Source organism: Perna viridis, chromosome 14 (assembly GCF_037379345.1).
Source record: "Perna viridis isolate PV_CMFRI_1.1 ecotype Kerala chromosome 14, ASM3737934v1, whole genome shotgun sequence".
Taxonomy (NCBI): Eukaryota; Metazoa; Mollusca; class Bivalvia; order Mytilida; family Mytilidae; genus Perna; species Perna viridis.
Window position 1 is genome coordinate 32655856 of NC_142458.1, and position 14467 is coordinate 32670322.

General features: G+C 34.6%; 2 protein-coding genes across 9 annotated transcripts in view; both read left to right on the plus strand.

The window, feature by feature from the left end:
- The window catches only part of LOC148599029 (uncharacterized), a 57092-nt gene that overhangs the window by 21653 nt on the left and 20972 nt on the right, over positions 1-14467 (plus strand). The window lies entirely within an intron of this gene.
- Positions 4080-14324, plus strand: LOC148599030 (uncharacterized). The gene has a single exon (XM_088562050.1). It carries the CDS (start codon positions 4660-4662, stop codon positions 14104-14106), a length of 9447 nt encoding a protein of 3148 aa, XP_088418176.1. The 5' UTR covers positions 4080-4659; the 3' UTR covers positions 14107-14324.

A 14467-nucleotide genomic window follows, 5' to 3' on the forward strand; every position in this document is an offset into this window, starting at 1 on the left:
GCCAATATTTACTTATTGCTTGTATGGAATCATAATGATCATACCATATGTAAGACATTTTGTAGACCAAAAACTACAGTACTGTGGTAAATCTAAAACTTGAAAAGGAAATTGTATTCTGTCAGAGTTAGCTTAAGTAGCATCTTAAGTCATTTTTGAGAAAAACTTACATGTATGTTGGGTGGTTATGTATTGATGTCTATTACGGTCAAATCTGTCTGAAGTGACCTTCCAAGGAGTGCAAAATCTTAGTCGCATAAGAAAGATGGTTTTTATGTACATGTACAGGGTAATTTTTTAGTGAGCGCACTACATTTGGATATTAAAAATCTACCTGTAAATACCAATGCAAGATAGGGAAATCACTGATAACCGAGGGTAAGATTTAATTGTTGTTGAAAGAGGCTTCACTGAGAAATATTATATCTTTCCTTATATTTCTTTGAATTGAAATGACCCATTTAACAGATGATTATGACATATCCAAATGGCGATGGATACGTCTTGACCAGGTGTAAAATATAGGTCAGTTCAAAATTGTTTCTGAAAGAAGTAATCAATCACCATTTATTCTTGATAAATTTGTTTAAGAATTTTCGGACACATATTGGTTAGACATGAATTTTCACTATCTTATAATTTAATGTGCCAATTTTTTTCGGAAAGTGCACTCAGATAAAAATAGGAATTTTCTTGTGTCTTTAATGAGAAATAATAATCATAGTCTATAAAGACAGAATATTGCTGAATACAAGCCTCTGAAGTTTGACTATATAAGTCATAACTCTGACAATTAGTATTTGTATATATTTAGTATGTAAGGGCTAGTGAACGTTTTATCATATCAAGGTATATCATGTACTTATGGACCTTATATATTTATATTCCTTTCAAATGGTCCCTGTATTAGAATGGGAACAAATTCTATGTAACTGAGTACTAATTGTTTTTATTATGTTGTCAAATTTCTTCGGAACCTATATGTTTTCTTTTTATTGTGGTAAAAGGGGAAATAATCCTGAGTTCTCTCAGAGAAAATATATATCTTATATTCTTATTCCAACATTTTAGAGTTTAGAAATGGGAAAGATCTGAAATTTTCTACTATACATCCAGTGAATATGACTTTTGTTTTGATTTGTAGATTCAGACTGACTACATTATGGTTAATATTTTCACTTTTTTTCCTTACTATGTATGAAGTAGTATATCTTATTTTTATTGCATAATTTGTATAAATAGCTTCAATTCATTTTCAACAGACATTTTTACTATCTACTTTTGGTATGTCACACCTTTTTAAAAGCATGTAAAAAAATAAATTTGTTTTATTTAACTTTTGTATTTGGACTTTTTTTTTAATACACTTTTTCTAAAAAAAAACTAAAAGCATGTTATTTCGCTTTCAATGTGAATATTTCCTGTGCAATAATAAGTATGATTTTTTTTTAAATGATAATGTGGTCTAATCTAAAGTTCTTTAACTCTTCCTTATTTACATAGTAAATATGTTCATATGCCAAAGAAATGTAGAAATATACAAATGTGTGTGTTCAAAGAAATAACGGAATTCATGCATGTTTTAGATCGTAGTATAAAACTCCAGACATTTTGTTTTATTGTGAGTGTTGTATGTTGAAAATGGATCAAGCTTCTGATAGTACAACTAGATGACATACCCTTTTTTATTGTTTTAATTCTGTAAATTTCTGTTAGATCGCAGGATCATTATTATGGATCCAAAAGAAACAAATGGTGAATATTGAGTTATTCCCCCTTTTCACCTTCCTGTTTCACAATTTAATGATTGCCTTGTGGTCAGGGTAGTAAATCTGTTAGTTATTTATAGATATGATTTAAGAGAAGAAGGTTCTCAGGGCACAGCAGTGGGCTTTTTTTAGGACATTTTTCAATGAAATATCATGCCAAAATGCTTTTTGTTTGATATGTTATGAATTATCCTTTCAAATTATGGCCCCTTATATCAGCCCTTGGTCTAATTGAGGCCTCACTGCTGTGCTAGAACTTATATCACACCAAGCATGTAGAAATTAAACTCTCCCAATTGGATCAGGGACTAAGTAGCGCATAAAATTAGCAATTAGTCAAATTTGCTTGCATGCTGCAGCTTTTGAAATTTACATAGAGCAGTTTTACTATCCTATTTTGATTTTTTATGCAACTCAGTTTTTGGCAGTATTAATTTTTACATTTTCCTCATCACATAGTAGTCACATGATTTGCTCCCTGACCACGTGACAGTTTAATCACTGCATGATTGATGTGATTACATTTAACATGACAGTCCTCACTCATTTTATTAATTATTACTTTAAAAGATAATTGAAAATAAATTCAGATCAGGTATTTTATCCATTTAGTCAAATGAATTTCTCTTCCTTGTCTTACATGTTATTGTCATAGTCTCATGGAATAAAGTTAAGTCTTTGTCTGTCTTTTTATCTGTGAACATCTATTTACATAGCACTCTACAATACCATACTTGACCAAGTTTTCATCATTCATTTCCCATTTTTAACCTCTATTGATTTTCAAGGTCACATATATAAAATTGAAGGATTTTGATCAAATGTTACATTATGTAGACAAAAACCTCCCATCTTCAACTGATTTTTTCCAAACAGGGACTAAGAAGGAAAATCAAAATTGTATGTGAGATTTTGAGGTAACTAGTTATTTTTCAAGCTCATATGAACAACAGGAATTAGCTCACTTGAACAAATGTTTACACACAAATGCTAATTTAATAGTTGTCTCCCTTTTTAGACAGGCAATATTAAATTTCATCATTAACTATTCATAAATACTGTACTAATACAATGATAGCAGAATTTACTTGCACATAGTATAATAGTTTCAATTACACTTCAATCTTTTCTAGTAAAAACAAAACATTTAAAATAGATAGGACTTTCCTGAATGTGGATATTAAAGAAATTATCTTTTCTTTCACAATAATAATTGGTGTCCTTACTTTATGTAACTTTTGGAAGGAAAAGTGATAGGTCATATTAATAAGTTGACATACATTTTGAAACCCTTAGGAAACAAATATGGTTATAATTGAGTACTTGGTGGACTAAATGCCTGTCTGAATGAATTTCTTGTACAGTTATTATCTTGTGTACAGTTTTCTTTTGTCGAGTAAAGTAAATGATTTGAGTGAGGACTGTCAATTTCAGCCAGATTCTCATACATGAAACATCCATTACAACTAAAGCATTCAGTTATATATTATTAAGTGAAATGTTGAGCTTGTTTTATGGATACTACAATTTCAGTTGTTTGACATTTTTGCAATATTAACTTAATAAATCTTTTATATACAGAAGTCACAAGTTAGTTTAATGTATTTAATTGTAAGTTTTGTAGTTTCTTTGCAGATCAGGAAATTATTTGTGTGTTGTGTGTCTTCTATGTTGTGTCTTTGTCACCTTAATTGATTTAATAGGACCACAAAATTTCTCATCCTGTGTACTCACATGACTGACATGTGCCTGTCACCAAATCACATGACCATGTCACATGATCAGCACCAGTGATCCTTAACAGGTTTGTAGGACCTTAAGGCCATTACAATATTATTCCATGATGCTTGCTATTTTCTTTGAAGACTTCATAATACATCCTGATCCTAAAATGTTGTTGTTAACAAGGCAAATTTTGTTTTCTCATTTTTTTTATTTCCTTATTTTAATTTTTAGAATACAAAAACTGAGGGATACAAATTGTGTCTTTAACCATGGATTTGTATTGTATTGGTCTAGAACTATGTCTTAAATTAATTTATTGTTTTGCTGCCCTTTTAGTTAAATTTGGCTAACCAATTATTCTTTAATAATTTTCAATCAAAAGCAGTTTAAAAAAAAACTGATTATACCCCACTCATTAGAGAAGGGGATATATTGCAATCACTTTGTCTGTCAGTTCTTCTGTCTGTAAGTTACAGTTTGTAGTAACACATATCTCTGCATTTATCTATTGGAGGATAAAGATGTTTGGTGTATTGTTTAACATGATGACATGTACCATGCGCCCCTTTCCAGGTTTGACAGAAATGGTTGAGTGAGGATATAACTAGCATAAGACTGTGTGCAAGATCTCATTCTTAATGATGTAGGAAAAGATTGATCTAAAACATTTTTTTTTTGGTTTTAAATAATTTCAAGAAATTTCTTAAAACTGTATTATATAAAGTAAATGAATCCTACAAAAAATTATTGTAAATTTACATAAACAGATGGAATTATTGATGGCAATAACATAATAAAATATAGTTGGATCAAGATGTTTTAAATGATTTAAACCTTTTTAGATAATGATGAGGACCTTAATATCAGAGGAGAAAGATGTGATGAGGACGATCCTGGTTGGTCAGATGTTGAAGAAGCGGAAGCAATAGTTTCAACCCCAAAACGTAATAGAAAACTCAGACCAAAAACTCCTGTAGTTGAATGGGATGATGAAAAGGAAGAGGCAATTATTTCACGGAATAAAAATGATGAGACAGATAGCAAAAGAAGAGTCCATTTTGATGAGGCTGTTGAATGTGTTGCTGCATCAGATTCTGAAGATACCATCGGAAATAAGGAGGATGCAAATAATACAAAAGAATGTAACAAGGGGAGAGAATCAAAGATGAAAGTGAGAAATTTGTCAGATGAAGAGGATACTTGTGATGAAGTTTCTGACATTGAAACTGATCCAGACTCTCCTAGGAGGAGATATGATTCCCCTCGGCACTCCAATATGAAAGATTCAAAAGTAAAGAAGTTACAGAGGCAGGACCCTGAGCAACAGTATAGTGATGACTTTGACTCTGTCTCTGAGAGTTCAAACTCCACTGTGGCAAAAAAAGGTCAGAGTTCAGACTTATCGTCTGCTTCAACTGAGTCATTTTTTAAGAAAACTGGTGAGTGTCAGATGCATGAAGCCCAGCATGATACAAAATCACTATCATTGAAAGATGACACTCCCCTGCCTGTTGATGTTGTGTCACCCTTGTCAACTAAAGATAAAAATACTGACCCTGTTACTCCCTTGCACCTGAATATTACTGGTGTTGATAAGAAAGATCTGGCTTATTCCAATAAGAAAGAAAAGACTGTTATTATTGAAGAAAAATCTGCTGATCAATATGAAATTTGTCAATATAGTGATGAGGAAGACTCTAACATGGAAATGAGAAAGGGTGAACCCATGTCTATTACATTTAGTGAAATGAATATTATAGGGCCCCTTGCAACATTGTTGGTAAAGGTCAGAAGGAAAAGGCGGGAAAAGGAGCAGAAGAAGTCAAGAAAGCAGTTGCTGATTATGATAGATGAAAGTGAAACTGACAACTCAAGTCATGCAAGTATGGAGGATGTAAATGTTGACAATGAACATACTTTGACCAAAGTTGAAGAATTTGCACCAATGGATGAACCGAACAAAGATGTTGATCCTAAAGTTAATACTAAAACCACTGTGGATATATTTGATGACCAAATTGTACCTATCACTACAGGAAGAGATAGTCAAAGCAGTGTGGAAGAAAAAGAAACAGATGGGTCTGTACCAAAAACAGATGGTTGTCAAGCTAATATAAAACCAAGTAGTGGATCTACAACTAATAGATCTGAATCTGAAGGTACAACTGAATATGGTGAAACATCAGAAAAAAAATTATGCCAGGGAAGACTGAAACCCATTGATACCACAAAACCCAAAAGACGCCCTTTGCAGAGGTCACACCGAGTTGAAGTATCTGATTCCTCGCTTTCTAGTGTGTGCAGTACAAGTGAGTCCTCAAAAAGACCAAAAAGAACAAAAGTCAAAGTTCAGACCAAAAGTCCTGAAAAACAAGAAACACCTGTTCAAAAGACAAGGGTTCAGCCTTATGAATTTGGTGTTGAGAGTGTTAAGTATAAAGAGCGAGTTAAGAAAGATCTGATCAGTGACCACTTTGATGGTGACAGAGTGACAACAGCGACTGTTGCATATAGTAAAGAGAATGTTGTGCCCGAAAAGAGCACCAATGTTAGATTCATCAAGCCAAAATACCTACAAAGGGAATATGATGACCAAGAACCCAAAAGACCTGTCATGATGGCTAAGGTTGTAAAGGAAGAACCAAAAAGGGAAGTCACTCCCCCTCTTGAGGATGAATTTTTACGTAACATGATCCAGAGCACTTTTGATGAGTCTTATGAGGTGACTGATGATGCTAGTGTTATTGATTTAGATGAAGATTTATCAATCTCAGAGATATGTGATACTCTTTCTAATGACAAGTTATCTGAAACATTTGCACAGATTATTGAAGATAGCCCTGACACTGACAAGCCAAGTGATAAAAAGGTTGTAAAGAAGAGTGAAAACATTTCAATTGCATCAGTTCCTGCTACAAAGGCTTCTGGGAAAGATCGGGTTTATTCTTCAGAAAAGGATATGTCAGGTAAAGCCCATCTCTTTGTAGAGGTTTCAGAAGATATTGAAGAGATATCTTTAGATGGTCAACCAAGTAAAGGATCTAATGACCCCACGGAGGTAGAGGAGACAAAGCTTGAATCAGAAATCAAAGATAAAGCTGTTGCTAATAGGTCATCAAAGAAGGAAGAAGATGAAAATCAGAAAATGAATGGGCATCCACAAAAATTACCTGACATGCACCAAAAAGACCAACCTTTTGTCATACAACCAGTGAAAACTAAAGACAAGAAAGTTGTTACATTTGATGAAAATCCTGAAACTTATGAAATTGAAAGAAGGGATAATGCTAGCCCTCCAAACAGGGGTAAAATGATAGTTGTCCATAATACATTCTCTGTCAATACTGATAACTATTGTCAAAATGAGTTGAATATTATTAGCAATACAGGAGATGGTCAAAAGAGTAGACATTTGTCTAATAGACCAAATCAAGATTCTATTGCTATGGTTGAACAGAGAGTTCACATTAACCCAGATAAGCCAGTCAATATCAGACTTAAAGCAGAGGTCATGAAAGAACCTGGAGTTGCCTCCCCTGTTCTTAATAACAAAAAGTATGTGGAGTCATCAGCTGATTTCTTTGATCAAGATGTTCCAGATGATCCTTTACCTTGTATTGAATCAAACCCAGCTTTAGTAATCGGGAAGGATCAAACCAATTTAGACCAGAACAAAAGTATTGAGAACACTAATGGAGTTTTAGCTAGATCAAATGTTGTTGAATTGAATGGAGATAAACAAGCTGATCAATTCAGATTTAAAGAAACTGACCAGAACAGAAACATGGATGATGTAGGATTTGAAGAAGTTGATGGAGATGATACTCAAACTCATGATATAAAGAAAGTTCAAGAGGTCGCCAAATCTGCTGTTGTTACTGATAGATTGACAAAAGATTCAAGCATACCTCAACCATGTGACTATAAATCCTATATGGATGAAGCAATTGAAAATGAAATTGAAATACAAGAGGAATTTACGAAGAAAGTTAGTGCTGATATTGTCCAAGATCTTGATGGGCTAATAGATGAACTTAAATCAAAACAAAAAGTTAAAGATCTTGATGAAGGTATTATGACTGAAGAGAAAATGAGGGAGAAAGGAAGAGCTGATATAGTGCATGATCTAGATGGCCTTATTAATGAACTTGAAACTAAAGGACTTGTCCAAGATTTAGATGGATTGATAGAAGAGTTAAGATCAAAAATTTCTCCTGAAGATGAGAAAGGAATTCAGGAACAAGATGCTGAGAATATTCCGAAGCCATTTATATACCAGAAATATTCACCTGATAGCAGTGGGGAAGATATTGTGAAAGAACTTTGTGTCAAAACTAAATCAGTTTCAAGTTCAGAAGGTGTTGGAAAAGATGAATCTATTAGCAAAGAAAAGGATGCTACTGGAGAGTCAAAGGAGCAAGTAGAATTATCAGGGAGTCCAAGAGACACCAGCCACGATATTATAGACAGGAGTGACATTCCTGACAATATATCTGTAACTTCCAGCGTTGTGTTAGAATATGTCAACAATGTGATAGCTGAAGTAAAGAGCGAGGAGGAGTTATCAACAGGAAAGAAAGAGGTAACAATGCCTGATGATGACAGTAGAAAGTGGGATACACCTGGCAGTACTCGACGGTCCTCTGGGGTATATTCTTCTTCATCAACAGCTGTAGAGGCATACATCAGTGACATCATAACAACTGCAAAAGGTGTTCTGTCTAATGCTGATGAAGCAATATTTATGGATGCTCCAAAGCAAGACTCTGAAGTAACATCTTCAAAGAGGACCATGTCAGTGTCTACAGAGGGTGGTAAATCAGCCTCATCCACTGTAGTAGGGGAATATGTCGATACTGTATTAGAAAATGTTAAAGATGACCTAGAGATTTCTGGTTCACCTGGTGCTTCAAGGAAAGAAGTACAAGAATGTATATCTCAGCAAGAACAGAGTGATCTTGATGCATCAGTTTCCTCAACAGAGGTGCTTAACTATGTTGAAGATATTGTTCAGACGGTTAAGGTTAATCTAGAATCTGAGAAAACTGTCAAGACTGAAGAGGACAGTTTAGATAAAAGGACTAATGACAGAATATCTAGACCTTATACTTCTGATCCTACAATTCTTCAAAAATCTGAAATGAACATCATCGGAGAAACACATTCTTCTCCTGAAGTTGAATCCAATGTAAAAACAGAATGTGTGCCAAACAATGTAGAAATCTCTAAAAAGAATTTAGATATTGAACATGCCAAAGAAGGTAAAACACCATTGAATGAACAAAAAGAAGAAATTAAGGTTGTTGAGCCAATATTTTTGACTGAAAGTAACGTGGATGATGTAGAGACTGTAGATCCTAAAGTAATAGAATTAGGACCCATTATAACAGTGAAATCAGAGACTCCACCTATTACAACAGCAGAACCACAATCCATTACAACAACAGAGACTCCACCTATTACAACAGCAGAAACACAATCAATTGCAACAACAGAGACAAAGCCTATTACAACAGTAGAACCAAAACATATTTTAACAGCAAAGACGGAGCCTATCCCACCAGCAGAGACAAAGCCTATTACAACAGCAGAGACTCTGCCTATTACAACAGAAAAGACTCTGCCCATTACAACAGAAGAGACTCTGCCTATTACAACAGTAGAGACAAATCCTATTACAACGGTAGAATTAGAGCCTGTTGCGGCAGAACAAACAGAACCTGTAACAATAGAACAAGCTGAGACTGTTGTAGCAGTAGAAACTGGCAGTAAAAATCAAGTTGGTAAAATGAAGAAGAATAATGAAAAGTTCCCAGATAAGGCAATGATAACTGAACTTATCATTGAAAAGGAGCGTGGTAATGTAGAACTAGTCCCTGGAGATGTTGTTGGACCTGTTGAGCTGGTGGTATTAGAGACAGGGATGATAGGGAGTCTGCCAGTTTACCTTAACCTTGACTCAAGTTCTAATGATTCAGTACAAGCTTCTAGTTCTCTAAACAATAGTACTGAAAATACAAATGTCACAGAAATGAAATCTATTAAAGAAATCGATGGTGAGTTCGTGCCAAAATCAATCCTTAAAAAGACAACTATGTCAAATAATTTGAATGAAACTGGCAGTGAAGCAATTCCTCCCATTGAACCACCAACTGGAATCAATACTGCTGCTGAAACAACAGATGATGCAAAGCAGTTGGTTTTAACAACAAATGATATGACTACAACAACAACATATATTGAAGAAACTACTGAAAGGAAACCTGCTGAAACAAACACTTCTGATAAAGGTATTGCTGAAGTAAAAATTGATTTTGAAACTACTGATGAAACAAAAATGGATGAAGTTGTCACTGAGACTGAACCTTCTGGTAAAGATTTATCTGATGTACAACCATCCATTGCTGCTACAGTCGATGCACTATCACCCATTGATGCTACAACTAATGCACATCCGTGTGTTGAAGATAGAGCTGAAGCTATAAATTATATTGAGAATATTGATGGAATTTTAGCTACATCAAATGTAACTAAACTCAGGGGAGCTAACCCAGCTGATCAATTCAATAATAAAGAAGGTGAGCAGAACAGAAACATGACTGAAGGAGGACTTGAAGGAGTTTCTACCAATGCTCAACCTGCTGTTGTAGCTACAAATGAAACAAAAACTTCTAATGAAGATGATATTGAAGCTAGACCTATTGAAGTTTATTCTAAGACGAAATTGTTGATTGAAGCTATTACTGATACACATCCTTCTGATGAAGCAACAACTGAAGTGCAGTCTTCTATTGAAACTACAACTGAAATAAAACCTTCTCTTGAAGATACAGTTGGGGCTAAATCACCCAGTGAAACTATTATTGAAGCAAAAACTTTTGACGCTTCTTCTGAAGCTGCTAATGAAACAAAACCAGTTGAAGCTATTACTGATACACATCCTGTTGAAGCTAAATCCGAAACAAAGCCCGTAGAAGCTACTTTTGAAACAAAACCTGTTGAAGCTAATATTGAAACAAAACCTGTTGAAGCTAATACTGAAGCAAAGCCTGTTGAACCTACCACTGAAACAAAGCCTGTTGAACCTACCACTGAAACAAAACCTGTTGAACCTACTACTGGAACAAAACCTGCTGAAGCTACTACTGAAACAAAGCCTGTTGAACCTACTGCTGAAACAAAACTTGTTGAACCTACTACTGAAACAAAACTTGTTGAAGCAACTACTGAAACAAAACCTGTTGAAGCTACTACCGAAACAAAGCCTGTTGAAGCTATTACCAAAACAAAACCTGTTGAGGCTATTACTGAAACAAAGCCTGTTGAAGCTACTAATGATAGTAGACCTGTTGAAGCTAAATCTGAAACAAAACCTGTTGAAGCTATTACCAAAACAAAACCTGTTGAAGCTAATACTGAAACAAAACCTGTTGAAGCTAATACTGATACAACGCCTGTTGAAGCTAGTACAGAAACAAATTCTGTTGAAACTAAATCTGAAACAAAGCCTGTTGAAGCTAATAGTGAAACAAAACCAACTGATGCTACTACTGTAACAAAGACTGTTGAAGCTATTGCCAAACCAAAACCTGTTGAAGTATCAATTGAAACAAAACCTGTTGAAGCTAATACTGAAACAAAACCTGTTGAAGCTAATACTGAAACAAAACCTGTTGAAGCTACTACTGAAACAAAGCCTGTTGAAGCTACTACTGATAAAAAACCTGTTGAAGCTACTACTGAAACAAGACATGTTGAAGCTATAATGGAAACAAAACCTGTTGAAGCTACTACCGAAACAAAGCCTGTTGAAGTTATTACCAAAACAAAACCTGTTGAAGCTAATACTGAAACAAAACCTGTTGAAGCTAATACTGAAACAAAACTTATTGAAGCTACTATGGAATCAAAGCCTGTTGAATCTACTAATGATAGTAGACCTGTTGAAGCTAAATCTGAAACAAAGCCTGTTGAAGCTATTACCAAAACAAAACCTGTTGAAGCTACTATTGAAACAAAACCTGTTGAAGCTACTACTGAAAGAAAGCCTGTTGAAGTTAATACTGAAACAAAACCTGTTGAAGCTACTATGGAATCAAAGCCTGTTGAGGCTTTTACTGAAACAAAGCCTGTTGAAGCTATTACCAAAACAAAACCTATTGAAGCTAATACTGAAACAAAACCTGTTGAAGCTACTACTGAAACAAAACTTGTTGAAGCTACTACTGAAAGAAAGCCTGTTGAAGCTACTACTGAAACAAAACCTGTTGAAGCTGATACTGAAAAAAAGTCTGTTGAAGCTATTACCAAAACAAAACCTGTTGAACCTACTATTGAAACAAAAGCTGTTGAAGCTACTACTGAAACAAAACCTGTTGAAGCTACTACAGAAACAAATTCTGTTGAAACTAAATCTGAAACAAAGTCTGTTGAATCTAATAGTGAAACAAAACCAACTGATGCTACTACTGTAACAAAGCCTGTTGAAGCTATTGCCGAACCAAAACCTGTTGAAGCATCAATTGATACAAAACCTGTTGAAGCTAATACTGAAACAAATTCTGTTGAAGCTAATACTGAAACAAAACCTGTTGAAGCTAATACTGAAACAAATTCTGTTGAAGCTAATACTGAAACAAAACCTGTTGAAGCTAATACTGAAACAAAACCTGTTGAAGCTAATACTGAAACAAAACCTGTTGAAGCTAATACAGAAACAAAACCTGTTGAAGCTAATACTGAAACAAAGCCTGTTGAAGCTACTATTGAAACAAAGCCTGTTGAAGCTCCTACTGAAACAAAGCCTGTTGAAGCTATTTCGGATGCAAAACCTGATTATTTTGAAGATACAGTCATTGTTACAAAATCTGAAGTTGCAATAACTGAAACAAGACCTACTGCCATTCATGAAACAAACTATGCTGAACATACAACTCATGAGTCACAACAGCCTGTTGAAATGAATAGATCAGATAATCATGAGAAAAATGAAATGAGTGATGAATGGAAAAAAGTGAAAACAGTTCTTATCACGACTGGTTTAGCAGGGGGTATGGCCAGTATGAATAAAAACAAAAAAGATGATTCTGGGGTAGAAAATGCTATTGAATCCATGGCCATAGGAGCTGGTATAATGGGAGTTGTTGCCATGCCAACAGTTCCAGATAGTATAGAGCAAGACAAGATTCCAGAGGGGGATGAACATATAGTTGAGTCTATGGTAGTTGGTGCTGGACAAATTGGGGTTACAGCTGTACCTACTGTACCAGAGGCTGCTAAACCCATGAAGGAAGAAGGGACTATATCCTCCACCCCTAACAATGAATCTGCTGTTGTTGAGGCTGGTATCATTGGCATTGCAGCAGTTCCTGAGGTGACTGAAAAAGCTGAATCGGTAATAGAAAAGAAAAATAGCTCAGCCAATCATATTGTAGAATCTGTAGTTTTTGAAGCAGGCATCCTTGGAATAATAACAGTTCCTGAAGTTGTTGACACAGTTGAATCAAGTCAAAAGCAGGAAGCCTGTCCAAATGACAGTATTGTAGAATCAGGAGTTCTTGAAGCAGGAAAGGTTGGGGTAATAGCAGTACCTGAAGTCCCTGAAAATATAGAAGCAAACAAGGCGGAACATTCTCAGCATCATGTTTTAGAAACTGCTCTTGCTGAAACTTACAAAGTTAGTGGGAGTGTAATTCATGTTGATGCCAATGATGTACAGAAAGTAAATGCTAATGCTAGAGCAAGTAAATCTGTACCAGAAAAGATCTTAATCAATAGTGAGAAGGTTACTGCTGCTGATGTTCATATTAATGATAATATACAGAAAGTTTTAGGTGGAACTGTTTCTAATTGTAAGGATGAAAATGAAGTTGACACTTCTGAAACTGATGTGAAGGTAGATTCTACTAAGGACAATGACATGCCTGTCATGTGCTCAACACCTAGGAGTGACACAGAAAATCTGTTTAGATCGGAGAGGACTGATAATGACAACTGTGATACTGTTGATGGAGATGATAAAAATGTGAAAAATGAGGAGTTGTCAGCTGATCATGTCCCTGATATTATTGTCACATCACCTAAACTCCCTCCAAATGAGGATTGTATTGTAGGTTTAGACCTTGAAAGGTCAACTCCAGGTGAAGGTCAGCATGAGTCAGAGAATCAAACTGACCAAGACCAAAATGAAGAAAGCTTTAAAAAAACTGAGAAAAAAGATTTGGAGAAAAATTCATCAAAAGTCATTGAGAATGCAGTGGACAATAATGATGAAGTCAGCAGTAAGGAAGCTGATGACAAAAATATATCTGAAAAATATTCATCTTTGAAGGAAGCATCAAATGATGATGATGACTTTGATGCAATCTTGAATGAAATTGATGAAAAATTGGACACAAGTGGTAAACAAGAACTTGCCAAACAACTTGAAGAGAAATTGTCAAATGACACAGGAAATGGAGAAGTTTTACTAACTAAACAGGAGTTTGAGTCTATTATAGAGAGTGAAGCTGTGGTTCATATTGATAAAGAAACGTTAAAACAGATAAAATCAGCTGTTTATGATGTAGATGTGATGGATACAATATCAGAAGTGACAACTGACTCTAAATAGATCTAAGTGTTCAGCCATTTTTTGCTTTATTGCTTGAATTGTGCACTATTTGTCTCATGCTGAAGAGGTTACACATGTCAATTTTTATTTTATCATTTTAATACAAGCTCGTAGAAGTTTGTTAAATTTTCTTTGTAAGAAGTTAATAGATGTGGTAAAAATACAGATTGTTCTGCACATAAAACTGATAAGAACAATCACATTTTTAAGATAGTAGTCCTCCTTTTTTATGCCATTTCTTTAATGTGATTCAGCTGTTGACAATTAATCTTCAAGTCAGATTCATTAATCTAGAAAAATCATAATTTTAAAACAACTCAGTAAAAAGTTTAAAGTAAAATGTGTAAGTACTGCTGGTTGT